The sequence below is a fragment of the Pelophylax lessonae genome, assembly GCF_965119305.1.
Source record: "Pelophylax lessonae genome assembly, chromosome: 1".
NCBI lineage: Eukaryota > Metazoa > Chordata > Amphibia > Anura > Ranidae > Pelophylax > Pelophylax lessonae.
In genome coordinates this window covers 317,789,475-317,805,775 of record NC_138768.1, presented here as the reverse complement: position 1 = coordinate 317,805,775, position 16,301 = coordinate 317,789,475, and the positions used below count along the sequence as shown (strand labels likewise).

The following is a 16,301-nucleotide window of genomic DNA, read 5'->3' as shown; positions in this document are numbered from 1 at the left end:
ATGTTACAAAAGTTGAACTTATCCTTTAAGACATACTATGCATGGTATGCTGCCATTTTAAATGCAAACTGTCCTGTGTTGATTTTCTTTAAATAATTTACATGGCTGACAATCAGATAACAGCGTATGGCCTAAAAAAACCCAATTCGAAAAAAAATCTGTATAGCTTTAGTTACCCAACTTACCTGTAAAAGAAGTATGCCCTACATAAGCAGCTGGATCCTGTAGAAATCCTCTATGCAGGGATGCCCATTCCAATTCCTGTTGCAGAGCTTCTGGGACTGCAAAGGTTAATAGCTCAATTTCCAGTTCAAGCTGCAGTGAACATGCTACCGACGAGGACTTACACCTTCCTTCATTTGCCAAAGTTGTTTTATAGTGTACGATACATGTAACACTGAATGGTGAGAGAATCCTGTGGCTTATCAAACTCTCCCCCATTCAGAGATTGTGTTACATGCAGTGTGCCTTATGAAACAACTTTTCCCAAAGGAAAAGGAGTTTGTTCACAGCAGAAGATTTAGACCTATTAAACTAAACCCCATTACTTTGTAAACTATAGTAAGCCAATTATGGAAGTTATAAAACTGCAGATGAATTGTGATCATGATAGAAGGAACTGTAGAGGATAGTTTTTAATCAAAATTCCTCACCTCATCAGCATCTACAATCTCCATGACCCGTTCTTTAAAGAACTTGTTAAAAACATCAGAGGTAATTAAAGATGCCTTCTTCATTAGGTTCAATTCTCCATCTTCCTTCACAGCAATTGTGTAAGCTACAGTGGCACTAATATCTACCTAAAAAACAAATGAAACATTTAGGGGTTTTACACATGAAAAAAATGCATAAGGCTAAATTCACATGGATGTAAAGCTTTAATGATCCTATTACAAATGTTTTTTCTAGCAAAGAAGTTCCTACATAATGATTAACAAATACTTACAAAAGAAATTGTCCATCCGTCCCCATTACCTGCATCTGGTGTGTGTATACATATGTCCTCAGACTGTTGGATTTTGTGTTATGGATCTGAAAGCAGTGCATGTTTACACACCTTTGTGAATGTCTCAAGTGAAAACAATGCAACTGTGTTCAGTTCCATAAATAGAAAACACTTAAAAGTTGTTTTTTTTCCCACAGTTATGTAAACGAGGCCTTATATTTTCAGACAACAATTTTGAATATATGACACAGAGGTCTAGTTACATTTTTATGAATGTACAAAACGTTCGCATAGCCACAATGGGAAAAAAAAAAAAAAACAGAAAAGGAGGAAGAAACGCCATATTTCACGCATTAGGATTTTTTTCATCATAAGCACTATCCAGCAGGCCAAGCCTGCAAGTTTTTCTGGCAGAAGCATTTAATTGATGCTGTGCAAATGTTTGTCCCACTCAAAGTACATTTGTTATAATCAGGCCCCAGAATGTTTAAAATTATTTCATAAAAAAGTTTGTACAGAAAACAAGCCTGGGCCAACATTTAGCCCTTATCCACAGTTAACAAAAATACATGCAGCAAACAAAAGGACACACCAATTATTACCTTTTCATATCCCTCTTTATTCAGGCAGTCATACCAACTTTTCATGAAATCCCCTGGGAATTTGTCTTTGCTAAAAACACCAATGCGCTTTCCTTTCTTGCTGCCATTAATTGCTTCTATCATCTTATCAAAGCTAGCCTTGTTGCTTTCATTTTGCTGGAGAAAAGAACAAGAAATTTATAAGAATGGCAGTGGCACATTAACAAAACAAACAAAAAAAAAAAAAGTTACAAAAGCGTAAAAAAATTCTACTTACAAATATCTGGTGTGAAGAAAAAAAAAAAAAAAAAAAAACAAACCCTGCACTTGCAGAGATATTGCGATTATCAAAAACTGTATAATAAAACATACACACATAATCATCTTCAACAGCTTAACAAAGCCACCATGGTCCTCTTACACTGCTCCTGTGTCCCCCCTAGGTTTCCTGTGACTAAATCGAATTACTGGGCAGAGATAGCAAGGGTTGTACATGCTGAGAATTAAAAGCACTTATCTCTGTGTCATGATACAGGAACTTTGGCCATACTGTGCTCCTGAGCACAGCCCAAAAAAAAAAAAAAAAAAAAAAAGAGGGCAGAGTGTTAACTGGGTTCCACCAGCTGACAGGAGGAAAGCAAATAAGGCAGTTTCAGGGCTATTTTCCTCCATCAAAACAGAAATATTACTGCATAACTATAGGGGACATGCATTTTGCATTAGGAAATTGCACTGCGTGTTTTAAGCTTTAGGGCCTATTCACACATTTTCAAACAGCGATGCTCATGGATTTTGCTAAATGAACTATGAAGACATCAATTCCTTTCTCTATGGGGATGATTCAGAACTATGCACTGTAGCTTAGTGTGGAAAATAAATTGTATGGGGTCATATAGGTGCATGCACCTATATGACCCCACCTATGTACAACTATGTGCATGCATTACAATACAAGGACAGTGTAAATAGGTTTCCACCATTTGGAAACTTGCAGCTGTCCTTTTACAAAAGGAAAAAATTCAGGTTTAGGGTCTGAAAGAAAAGTGGCTATAACCTCACCAACTCTTCCCCTCAACTAAATTGCAACACTATATATGCAAACAATGTCAACCAACAATAAATGCAAAAGAACAAAATGATCCCTTTGATAAGCAATGGTCGTGAGTCAAGCATTTACCTTCTCTCGAACAAGCAGTGTGATAGCGGGAGTGCCATTTGCATTCTCATTGCCCTTTGTGTTTGCGATTTGCTTCAGGAATTCAACTTTCTTCTTGCTGGCCATAAAAATAATCTTGTCCTCACAAAATACCATTATGGTGTCTGTTAACTCATACCCAAAAAGCCATGTCTAAAAAATTAAAAAACAAAACATGTTGGCATAGTAAAAGGCTACTCGTACGCAAAATGTATTTTCTTATGCAAAACGGAATCAATGCTAGCAGGTTATAAAATGATATAATTCATTTTATTAATGTATACATTTTGAGCCTACACATCTAGATAGCTTTGTACATATGTTATTCAAAGAGTTCCAATAGTCACAAGCTTACACCCAATAACTTACTGCCAGAGCCATAAGTTTAAAAAAAAAAAAAAAAAAAAATATAGGCCTTAGGATTAGTTAAAACGTCCAAACATTTTCTGAAAGCTTAGACCCTAAAAAATAAAAAAACGTTAATAGTATCAAAATTACCACATACAAAAAAAATTACAAAAAAAAGACAACGTTGTCAAAAAAATAATAAATACACCCCCTTAAGGAGTCACCTACTCTATCCCTCCACACATGGCAATAGACATTGGGCTAGGAAACCCCAATAAAATACCCCAGAGGTAAGCAAGGCCCCAACTATAGGCTATAATTACAAAGCCGTGGTACCACTAGCTCTAATAAATTAAAGTGGTTGTTAACGCACTATACTATGATCATGCCTAGGGATGCAGCAAAATGAAAATTTTGGGCCGAAACCGAAAATGCAGGATGCCCTTGGCCGAAAACCGAAAATGACTTTCCCCCAAAAAAATGTAAAATAGATAGAAGAGGGGCATACACCAAAGACAGGCAGCGATGTACACCTGCCGCTGCCACCCTGTCACAGTATATGTGCTGTGATGGGTTGGCAAGAGGTTAATTTAATTACCAATGGTATTTCTATTATGCAGCATGAGGGGGTTAATGTATTGCCACTGCTGGTCACTGATGCATTAGTGACCGACCAGTGCCAGTTAATTAACCCCTTTGTGCTGCATTAACACTGGTTGCACTAATGCAGCACAAAGGGGTTAATTACCTGCCACTAATGCATCAGTGACATTACATTAACCCCTCATGCTTCATAATACAAATACCATTGGTAAGCTGCCTCAGCTCCCCCCCACCCCCCACCGCCTCAGCGTCCCCCTCGGCAGTACACCCCCCCCCCCCCCTCTGGCTCAGCGTACCTCCTCGGGTGTCCTTCATTCAAAAGTCCCGCCTCTGGCTGGCAGCCCGCCTCCCGGTGATGTCACTACTATGATCTGTGTTGAATGAAGTGACACACCGGGCGGGAGGGCGGGGCGAGCGGCCGCTATAGATAGAACCATGTGATCCTTCCCTGTCAGCTCAGCGCACTGTGTGTGAATGAGAAGTGACCCGACACCTGGCGGGGGGGGGGCGGCCGCTAATAACTATAACTATGTGAGCCTTCATCTCCGCTGACAGTGAAGTGAAGGGCTCACATAGTTATAGTTATTAGCGGCCGCTCCCCCCGCCCGGTGTCAGGTCACTTCTCATTCACACACAGTGCGCTGAGCTGACAGGGAAGGATCACATAGTTCTAGTATCTATAGCGGCTGCTCGCCCCGCCCCCCCGCCTGGTATGTCCATTCATGCAGACATCTAGTAGTAGGGACGTCATTGAGAGGCGGACGGCCTGCCAGAGGCGGGACTTTTAAAACCTGCGCTGCGCCCTCCTCCTTCCTCACGGCGGCCATTATTTTCGGCAATGTTAACCCATTATCGGCCAAAATTTCGGTGCATCCCTAATCATGCCATCCCCTGTTATAGACCGCTATTTGTCCCTGCGCTATATAAAACAAATGCAGATTATACCTTATATTATAGCATCTCCTGGCGATCACATGACTCAACTCTCTCCTCTGCCCGGCTGACCGCTTTAGCGGGCGGGGCCAAGCACTGTCGCTGAAGTCAGCCGGGAAGGAGGGAAAGCCGAGGAGTCTCGTAAGCACCGGGAGATGCTCCGATAGAAGGTAAAAATCAGCATTTTTTTATATAGCACTGGGACACATAGCGTTATACAACAGAGGGAATGGCACGATCATAGCATAGATATAAAAGCAGGACGGAGGATTATCCCAGGGAGAAGGACGGTCGGCTGTGTTTACAACAGCCGACCGTCCTCTTTCAGCGTGGAACGATTGAGGGTGTCAGGCGGCAATCGGAGCCTCCTGACACACGCATCGGCATCCCCGCTGACTATCGGGGACGGGAGCACGCCACCGGCGCGCGCACGCCCCCCAGTTCCTTTCAGATTAGTGACGTAGGTCTATGTCGTTCTGCTTTTATGAGCCACCCTGCCGCAGTAAAATGGCGGCGGGTGTTCGGGAACTGGATGCCTAGCAACCATCATTCCCTTGAAGGATGCCTAGCAACCATCATTCCCTTGATTTTTTAGACATAGTGGTACCACTGCTTTGTAAATTCTAGCCTATGTTTGGGAAAACATTTATATGAGGGGCCTTGCTTGTAACCTCTGCGGATCATCTCACTGAGGTTTCCTAGCCTAATGTCTATCGGCCCGTGTGGAGTAGGAGACGCCTTAAGAGGTATATTTACAGACGTTGTCTTATTTTTAACTATTTAGGGGGCGGATACTGTATGTTTTTTTAATTTTTGTATGTGGTAATTTTGATACGAATAAAAAACTCATTTCATTGTGGACACTAATGTCTTTTTCAGCGGCTTCTTTTGGCTTTGGGAGTTCTCCAGCGAGTTTCCCAGCTAGTTTTTGTACCTCAGCATTCAGCCTTCAGATTCCTTGCAGATCCTGTTGCAAGCAGTGGGCTGGCTTGAGGAATGGATTGTGCAATAGTCCCAAAAACTTGACAAAAATAAATCTTAATAGGTGGATGTTAGCCTGCAGGAGTGGGCTTTCCAGGTCAGGTACTATTTGCATGCAAACCGCCCCAGGTATTCACATGCAATGTTGAAATTCTTGTTTTTAAAGAACTGAAATCCAATGACATGAGTGGGCTAGGGACAATAAGGCCAGGGAGGAAGGGGGGGCTAGATGATGCTTGACATCCTCCAGCCAAGAAATGAGAGGTGCTCTGACTTGCTGCAGCTTCTAACGCACATCAATGAATACAAGGTTTCCTTTGATTGGCTGAGGTGGAATTTGTGACAACAGCCGCTTGCCTTTCCACCAGCAAATGCAAGAAAACCCGTTAAGACTTACAGGTAAGGGTATTTCCATAAATCTTCCAGGACAGCTACTTAAAGAGATGATTGCCTCTGGTCTTCTACAGAAAACACAAATCAGACAATTTAAAAAGCCCTTTACCTCCTCTGACTGCTATTTTGAAGATCAAGTAAACCTCTACCAATGTGCACAAGGCAGAGGAAAAACAGAGAGCAAACTTAGAAACCACCAAGTTATATGTCAGACATGGTGCCCAAAAAAGATAGGGTGGGAATACGGACGCTGTCCTGGAAGATTCATGGAATCACAGTTACCAGTATGTCTAACGGGGGTTTTCTCCTTTCAACTTCCAGGACAGGTAACAGAGTACAAGCAAGATTCTATACCCTAGGCAGGGACGGCAGCCTGCAGCACTTTCCTTCCAAAGGAGAGGTCCTGGCTGGAGAGCAATTGCACTCTAATGCCTGATGAACGCATGAGAAGACGACCAAAACGCAGCCCCAGAAATTTCTTCCCACGATGCACCTGCTCTTTCTGCCCAAGATGTGGCCAAAAATCTAGTAGAATGTGCCCCAATCCTGTTAGGGGGGGCCTGATCTGAAGAACTGTAAGCTTCACAAAAGGTATCCCTGATCCACCAAGCAATAGAGCTCCTGGAGGCCCTAGACCCATTAAAAAGGAAACTAGAAGCTGAGAGGATTTTCTAAATTCACTGGTGATTTCTAAATAACGAAGAAGGCATCTTGTAACATCAAGACAACTAAATCTTTCTTCCTCCGGATTTCTGGGGGAGGTACGAAAACTAGGAAGGATTACATAACTCTTGTGACCTGTGAAACCTGGAGGAAACCTTAGGTTAAAACAGAGGGTCTGGCCTAATAACCACCCTCTCATCCAAAATTCTCAAAAAGGGGTTCTTACAGGAAAGGGACTCTAAATCTGAAATCCTTCTGCCTGAAGTGATGGCTAAAAGAAAGGCTACCTTCGTAGATACTAACTTTAAGGAAAATCTCACTCAAGGGCTTGAAGGAAGCTTTGGTAAGCGCATTCAGTACTTAAGACAGATCCCAAGGAGGTATCTGTACAACTAATCCAGGTGTATGTCTGGCTCGAGATAAAAGAAAAAAAAAAACTTTTAATCAAACAGATTCTCAGCCAGCCTGGCATCTAGGAAAAGTGACAGGGCAGAAATATGTACTTTTAGGATACTAACAGAAAGACCTTTCTCAACTCCCTCCTGTACAAAATCCAGGCTACAGGGAATAGAAAAGGAATAAATTCCAGCCTTATTCTGCCAGGTCACAAGCGTCTTCTAGACGTTGCTGTAAATTTTTCTACTGACCTATTTACAGCTGTCTAGAATAGTACTAAATAACCTTTTCCGAACACCCCTTTAACTGTAGGATGAGTCACTCAGCAACCAGGCCATCAGCTGGTAAACCTGAAGGTTTTGATGGAACACTGGCCCTTGCCGGGGGAAGGTCCCTTCGATCTGGCAGGGGCCAGGGTTGAGCTGTGGAGAGGGAATTTAGAATCACAAACCAACTCATCCTGGGCCACCAAGGAGCTATCAGGATTAACTCTGCCTGAACAATCTTTCGGATCACTAGAGGTAACATAGCAAATGGTGGAAAGACATAAGAAAGATTGAACCTCCACGGAAAGGTCAGTGCATCGGTTTTCAAAGCCGTTGTCTCTCTCTTCAGAGAGAAGGCGGCTGGAAGTTTTGTGTTCTGACTGGACACAGAGGTCCACTAAGGCTTCTCCCCCATCTCCCTGTAATCTCCAGGAAGACTTCCCTGTTCAATTCCCAATTGCTGCTGCTGACTTTTACTGGGCTCAGTTAATCGGCTAGAATATTTGATGAGCCACTGATGCGGACAGCCCTGATCAAAGCAATACGACTCTCTCCCCAGATCAGGATCTGCTGGGTGAAGTATAAGACTGTTTGAGCGGGAGCCCGTTAGGGTATGCTAAAAAAAAATCAACAGCTCGCTTGCTTGGATTCTTGGTTCGAGAGTTAACATAGCAAGGAGCTCTGAATTTGGACGACTGAATCGCCTCCTCTGGCGACCAGGGTCCTTGAGCTTGCCATTCTTCTGAGTGAGCTCCCCAACCCCAAAGACTGGCATCTGTAGTAACTTTTATGGGTGACCTCGGTGTCCCAGACCTTCCCCTCTACAGATGTTCCCACCAGGAAAGACCCAGAGAATCTACATCAGAAAGATGAATCCTTTGATTCAAGGATCCCTTCCTGCGAACCCAACTTAGGAAAAAATGATTGAAGGGGTCTGGAGTGCAATTGAGCCCATGGTACTCCCTTGTGGGATTGCTGCTGTCATGAGACCTAACAAGTGCATTCTGACGAGGGGAGACCTGGGGGCAGCAATTTGAAATTCTGTACTGATAGAATGGTGTTTGTTATTTTTTCCGCTCAAAGAGATATCTTTTTATCTACTGTGTCTATTTGGTAACCCAAGAAGGAGAACTTGAGAGGGTACCATACATGATTTGTCTAGATTTATCTTCTAGCCCAGATTCTGAAGGGTCTGTAAGAAACTAGATCGTTTACTAGTTTTTCTCTTCTGCAAATATAAAGAAATTGTCTAGATAAGGAACGATTGACATATTCCGTAAACAAAAATTTTGTAAAAATTCTCTGGGCTGCCGAGAGTCTGAACAGGGTTCTGAACTGCCAGGAACGTGAAGACAAGCGTCCTGCAGATCCAGCATATCATGAACGCCTCTGGCAACAACAGATTTCTGACAGAATAGATGCTTTCTAGTTGGAGTCGCCTGTAAACTAGAAATCTGTTGGACGCTTAAGTTGATAATCATAGGAAATTTGCCTGAGGGCTTTCCTACCAAAAACACGTGGGAATAAAACCCTTGAAATTCTGACTCCCATAGAGAGAGCAGTTCCAACATGGCATGTTTTCTCTCCAAGTCCCTGGGCAGCCGGGTGAGAGCAAATCTCTGGGGGGGAGAATTCTAACCTGTAGCCATCTCTTATCTGGAGAATAGGGCATTTTTGGTGATCTCTGCCCAATGGTCGACAAACATTGTCAACCTTCCTCCCACCCCTAATCTGGCATCACTGCAAACTTTTGGAAGGGGCTGAAAAAGCAAAGAGAGCCCCTCCCCCCCTTAGATTTGTCTATATTAAACAACCACTTCTTTTTGGTCTGGAAACCACCTCTGAACCTGCTACAGATGAGATACATTTGTCACATAATAGTTTTTTATATCCATCAGGGATATCTATCAGGGATATCTATCAGGGATATCTATCAGGGATATCTATCAGGGATATCTATCAGGGATATCTATCAGGGATATCTATCAGGGATATCTATCAGGGATATCTATCAGGGATATCTATCAGGGATATCTATCAGGGATATCTATCAGGGATATCTATCAGGGATATCTATCAGGGATATCTATCAGGGATATCTATCAGGGATATCTATCAGGGATATCTATCAGGGATATCTATCAGGGATATCTATCAGGGATATCTATCAGGGATATCTATCAGGGATATCTATCAGGGATATCTATCAGGGATATCTATCAGGGATATCTATCAGGGATATCTATCAGGGATATCTATCAGGGATATCTATCAGGGATATCTATCAGGGATATCTATCAGGGATATCTATCAGGGATATCTATCAGGGATATCTATCAGGGAGCCTAGACCTACAATTTCCACACTTTTTCTTAAGTGTTTTGTCGGCCTGGAAAAAGAACACAGAGCGAAAGAATAAAAGTATAACTTCCACTGATTGTAAATTAATCCTCACACTGACCCTAATGGCCCCCACCCAGAGAGGCACATACCTTTGGAACAGTGTTAGAGGAAGAAGCAGCCGCAGGATCAACTTGAGGGGTGTCCTGTCAAAATCTGCTCCACTGTAGGGAAGAGAACCCCTGGTGTGCACAGCTGGTGAAGGCCTCGCCCACCAGGACAATGCTCCGCTGCCTGACCACTCTGAGGACTCCTTGCAGCGAATTTGCCACCGGCCATTGGCGAGATAAGAATCTCTGCGTCCAGAAGCATGCCCTGCTGTTTCTGATTCCGCACCATCTTGCAGTGTCACCAGAAGTGTGTCATCAGGTGCCATTTTGGTACACCTGAGCAGAAGGCAGCACGAACAGTGGGAGCCTCACAGGGAGCCGAACTGTGAAAGTTGCCCTACCAGACTAAGGCAAGTAACACCTCAAGGGGGAACCCTCAGAATAGGAAGATACAGTAGACAAGCCACAACTAGTCTTACACCTGTAACCTAAAGAGGGTGGGGTCTGCTAACCACAGTAACCAGACCAAAGGGAAAGAAAAAAAAAAGCATTTCGTTTTGTGTGTACTCCTGGAGGTCTGGAAACAAAAAAAACTGGGGGTCAGACGAAGGAGAGGGCTTTCTAAATTGTGTCTGATGTGTTTCCTGTGGAAGGCGGAGCCAATCATCTCTCTAAGTAGCTGTCCTGGAAGATGAAAGGGGAAAGCCTTGTATTCTTTGTTAATAACAAGGCTTTCCCTAAACAGTGGAGAACCATTCATGCAGATTTGATTCTATCCTGGAAGGAGATGGCAATGCTGCGTCTGTGTCCACTGTTAAGCTACCTGCACACAGCTCTGAGGTGGATGCAGGAAAAAACGGTTAACGTACACAGAACAGGTGTAAATGCCTGCCTTTTGAGTGATAACATTTGTTTTGTTTTTTTGTGATAGAGCTGTCCCATACCTCCTCTTTGGCAGTCCCCCACTGATGCGGTTAGCTCCTCCTGTTCTCAGAGGGCCCCCTCAGCAAGCTGGCTGTTAAGGGGGCCTCAAACCATGGCTCCTGCGTGCATCCTGTGAGACCAGGAAGAGAGAGCAGCAGTACTGAAGCCAGGGACAGTGCTGGATTGGTGAAAGGAGACAAGTGTTTAGGGGCAGAGGGACAGTACAGATAGCGGGGAGTTTTCTTACGTTAATGCATTCATGTAAAAGAAAAAAAAAAATTATATATAATTTTTTTTTTTTTTTTTGACTTTAGAACCAGAAATGGCTTGTAAACATGAGACCACAAGTGACAAAAACCTTGTCGCTTTCAGTTCAGTTTCTTACATCACAAAGGGAAGGCGGATATGAATGTAATTCCCTCCCCTCAGTACTATGTTCCATGAGAGGGGGGGGGGGGCTATAACCCTTTCTGCTGCCTGTAAAAGCCAGTCTGATACCTTTTAACATGTACAGAATTGCTAGGGCTAAAAAAATAAATATCTTGATCACTGACCAATATATCACCCTTCCTGTTGGAGGAGATATATATAATATATATTTGACAGCAGCCATTGGATTATGCTTGATGTCTCAACCAATGGGGAGGGAGAGACCCTGGTGTCGGATCGAGATGGGGCTCAGGTTAAGTATTAGGGGGGGTTGCTGCGCACAGGTTTAACTTCATGCATAGAAAGCACGAAGGTAAAAAACCTTGAGCATTTAGAACCACTTTAACCCCTTGGACTTGGCGCCTCCTGGCACTTTATGGGGTTTAGAATGCTGGAAGGTGGGGCTTATAGACATGTGACTGTCATGATGGGCAGCCCATCACGGGATTAGAAATCTCTCGAAAGCAAGCAGCAATTGGGAGCTTTCCATCAGTCGCCGGTAACTGTACCGGGAGTGCACTCACGGCACAGCTCTATTTGCACGCAAATATGCGGCAGCTCGGTGCCAAGGCCAACCCACCGAGAGGCCGCCTATTTGCGTGCGCTGGGCACCAAAAGGTTAAGCTCTTGTGTACTATTAGCTTTAGGAATCAATGGTCCTACTGATCACTCACCTGTAGGGCAGTAGACTTGGCATACACAATCTCCTCATCCACTCCTACCGAAACCACAATGGCATCAATGTTGGAGAACTCCTCTTCGCCTTTCTGTGGTGTAAAAAAAGAACAGTCAATGAAATTAATTATGAAGGGGATGCAATTGATGGGATGTTAGGCGGTCTCCATGTTGCCATCCTCAGTAAGCATGTTACACTCAGTTTCAGCCAGCACAGAACCTAAAAGGCTCCTTGCTGCTGTGTCAGTATTAGCATGGCAAATCATCACAGGAAAGGCCAGCAAGGAGAACCAGGCATCCAACACCAACACTTAATGATACAATGTAACATCTATTTACAAAACAGTCTTGCCTCACATGTGTTTGTTTCACAGAGCAGAGTGTATTGCAGGTCTCCACTGAATCTATGTATCCTCCACTATAGAGGAGCGATCCATCCTCCCTACAACACCGAACCCCTTCCACACAAGGCCCTATCTCCCACACATCACATGCTCTAACATGAAGATAGCCCCTGCCTGGAGCCCACTCATCTCCTATCTACAAACATGAGGCCGCCCATCACCTTCCAGTTGCTGTACAGCCGCTTGATCCGCCGGTAATAGGCCTCTTTATCTAGGCTGACCGCCATCCTCCACCCGGGCCGGGGCTCCTCTCCTCCCTCCGGAGCAGGCCGGGTTTCCCGCCTGCCTTATCTTCCTCTAGCCTACACACCGACCCGGGCGCTCGCTGAGGTGGTAAGCCGGCCTAGGCACCGTCACGGACTGAAAGCCGACCGCCTGTGCCAGGGAACGCAACACTTCAGGCAGCAAGGAGAGCGGGAAAGGCCGACCTCAGAAAGACAGAGAGAACCGGGGGGCGGAGAGAAAGGACCGAGAGAGGCGGAGAAAGCGCGCGCGCGCCCCACAGCGCCCCCTAAAGCCCGGCTATAGGCATTTCACAGGGCTATGACGAAGCCGTGGATGGTGCACGATGTTTACCGTGGTCACGTGGCTGGGAATAAAATTCAGCCCTGGAAACAGGGCTGGCCCAAGACATTGTGCTGCCTGGGTCCCAGAATGAAATATTGCCCCCCCCAACAAAAAAAAATTACGCCCTCCAAGAGGCCCCCAAATTCTATAGGACTATGAAAGCAGTCAGAGGAGTGTGACAGGGTGACAGCAGGAGCAGGACAGAGCAGACACTGGGCAGATGAGCGCACCAGGCTTTCTACTGTCTATAGTGCCACAGTGCTGCGGGCATGGTACAGGAGAATGCAGTGCTGCGGGCATGGTACAGGAGAATGCAGTGCTGCGGGCATGGTACAGGAGAATGCAGTGCTGCGGGCATGATACAGCAGAATGCAGTGCTGCGGGCATGGTACAGGAGAATGCAGTGCTGCGGGCATGGTAAAGGAGAATGCAGTGCTGCGGGCATAGTAAAGGAGAATGCGGGGCTGTAGGCATGGTACAGGAGAATGCGGGGATGTAGGCATGGTACAGGAGAATGCAGTGCTGCGGGCATGGTACAGGAGAATGCAGTGCTGCGGGCATGGTACAGGAGAATGCAGTGCTGCGGGCATGATACAGGAGAATGCAGTGCTGCGGGCATGGTACAGGAGAATGCGGGGCTGCGGACATGGTACAGGAGAATGCAGGGCTGTGGACATGGTACAGGAGAATGCAGGGCTGCGGGCATGGTACAGGAGAATGCAGTGCTACGGGCATGGTAAAGGAGAATGCAGTGCTGCGGGCATAGTAAAGGAGAATGCGGGGCTGTAGGCATGGTACAGGAGAATGCGGGGCTGCGGACATGGTACAGGAGAATGCAGGGCTGCGGGCATGGTACAGGAGAATGCAGTGCTACGGGCATGGTAAAGGAGAATGCAGTGCTGCGGGCATAGTAAAGGAGAATGCGGGGCTGTAGGCATGGTACAGGAGAATGCGGGGATGTAGGCATGGTACAGGAGAATGCGGGGCTGCGGACATGGTACAGGAGAATGCGGGGCTGCGGGCATGGTAAAGGAGAATGCAGGGCTGCGGGCATGGTAAAGGAGAATGCAGGGCTGCGGGTATGGTAAAGGAGAATGCGGGGCTGTGGGCATGGTAAAGGAGAATGCGGGGCTGGGGGCATGGTACAGGAGAATGCAGGGCTGCGGGCATGGTAAAGGAGAATGCGGGGCTGGGGGCATGGTACAGGAGAATGCAGGGCTGCGGGCATGGTAAAGGAGAATGCGGGGCTGTGGGCATGGTAAAGGAGAATGCGGGGCTGGGGGCATGGTACAGGAGAACGCGGGGCTGCGGGCATGGTGCATGAGCATGCAGGGCTGTGGGCATGGTGCAGGAGAATGCGGGGCTGCGGGCATGGTGCATGAGAATGCCCGCAGCACTGCATCTTCTGTAGTATGCCTGCAGCCCCGCATAATGGCAGGTAGTGTGGCTGTGAAGCAGTCTCACTTACCTGTTTCTTAAGGCGCCTTAGGATTTAAAAATGTAGGATGCCACTATGTTGGAGCCAGGCTAACGTGTGCCCCCCCCCCCCCCAGATATTTTCCTGAAATACAATTGTTTTGCTGCAATCAAGGTCACCACTGAGGAGATCTCTCCTCACTTCCTGTCCCAACAGGAAATGAGGATAAATCTTTCCACTGAGGCAATAAAAACCCACCAAGGATTCGCTCACTCCCCAGTCTCTCCAATGGAAAATAAAATACTGTGTTTGTCTGGGTGCTGGGCTATAAACCGCTATTGTCTCCCCATTCAGAAGTAAAACAAGCACCGGCCATCACAAATCCCATTTAAAAGCATACACAGGACACAAGTATGGCTCAACCCCCTCCATGTGTAGTCACCTCTTACTACAAGGACAGCTCGCTCCTGCTGTAGTCACCTTCCCTTCACTGTAGCCGGAAACATCACCAGACAGACTACAGTCTGTATCCCATAGCCGCCGGGACTGCTGATTGGCTGTAAATGATACAATAAAAAAAAAGGTCCGCGGCCGGCCTGACATGCACACTGCGCATGCGCCGCCGCTCGGCAAAGCCCGTAAACGTTCGGCTATTTCCGGGAATAGCCGAACATGTTCGGGCTTTCCCGAGCGGCGGCGGCGCATGCACAGTGTGCATGTCAGGCCGGCCGCGGACCATTTTTTTTTTTTTTAGCAATAGCCGTAGAAGAGGTGGCCGGGGGCCGCCCCTCTCTTAAGTGCCACCTGGGTCCTGGGATCCCATGGTCCCATCGGGACCCATGGTAGGGCCGGCCCTGCCAGAAAATAACTTCATACCAGCCCCATAGCATTATTATACCAGACCAACAGCATAACGCCATTATTTTCTTCTTCATAAAAGGTAAAACCATGCATTTTAAAGCAAATTTAAAGAGTGTATTATATATAGATAAGACATAGGCTCTGGCAATATATCACCATAGCAATAAGTGGACTGTTCTTGATGATTGCTCCACTCGTAAACAGAATTTGTGTATATATATATATATATAAAAGCCTCTGATTACCTGTCCTGCTTTGCTCTCCTCTACCATCCAATGCACAGCCTCTGACCTCCTGTCCTGTTTCTGTCCTCTACCATCCATTGCACAGCCTCTGACCTCCTGTCCTGTTTCTGTCCTCTACCATCCAATGCACAGCCTCTGACCTCCTGTCCTGTTTCTGTCCTCTACCATCCAATACACAGCCTCTGACCACCTGTCCTGTTTCTGTCCTCTACCATCCAATGCACAGCCTCTGACCACCTATCCTGTTTCTGTCCTCTACCATCCAATGCACAGCCTCTGACCTCCTGTCCTGTTTCTGTCCTCTACCATCCAATGCACAGCCTCTGACCACCTGTCATGTTTTGCTCTCCTGTTCCATCCAATGCACAGCCTCTGACCACCTGTCCTGTGTTGCTATCCTGTACCACATGTACCATGGCACTTGGAACAGAAGTGGGAAGCTGCTAGCTGTCAAACCGGCTCCTCAAAAGTGTTAATTGTACAAGAGGAGTTGGGAACGAGTCCTTAAAGTGGAAATTCCCCTATTGGGTGGAGTTCTTCACTCCAGCTTAAAATTGAATGGGAACATGTGGTTTGAAAAAATTCCACAAGATGGCGTATGGGTAAAAAGAGTAACTGAAAGGTGTTTTGTACTAAGAAGAATGAAGACAGATGTGATCATGTATGTTCCTCATAGGCTGTAAACGAAAAAGACAAGCAACAGAAAATGGATGCATGGCACAATAATGGCTTTTAGTTGGCAGGTGCATATATATGTATACATATTTTCATATATATTATAAAAATTAGAGTCATCCACTATGCTATCACTATGTCAACTCTTCTGGAGACTGAGGCAGCAGACATATACATTGCCACTAAAGTTAAAAAACATTTTTAGTTAGTTAACTTTAATGGCAACTGTTCGTTATGCTGCTGCCTCAGACCTCAGAAGAAATGATCTAGTGAAGTGGATGGCTGCACGAGTTATTGGATTAAAAATAAATAAAATGTTCATAATAGAATAACTAGTGTAGCCATCCAC

At 45.6% G+C, this 16,301-nt stretch overlaps 1 protein-coding gene across 1 annotated transcript in view; it reads right to left on the bottom strand.

The window, feature by feature from the left end:
• Positions 1-12,588, bottom strand: part of SUPT16H (SPT16 homolog, facilitates chromatin remodeling subunit) — a 74,851-nt gene extending 62,263 nt beyond the window's left edge. The window contains exons 1-5 of the mRNA XM_082243979.1: positions 12,349-12,588; positions 11,783-11,875; positions 2,705-2,875; positions 1,549-1,704; positions 654-800 (exon numbers count right to left, since the gene is read on the bottom strand). Coding sequence (XP_082100105.1) covers positions 654-800; positions 1,549-1,704; positions 2,705-2,875; positions 11,783-11,875; positions 12,349-12,414 — 633 coding nt within the window. The 5' untranslated portion in view covers positions 12,415-12,588. The remainder of the gene's footprint in view (positions 1-653; positions 801-1,548; positions 1,705-2,704; positions 2,876-11,782; positions 11,876-12,348) is intronic.
• Positions 12,589-16,301: the final 3,713 nt, after the last annotated feature.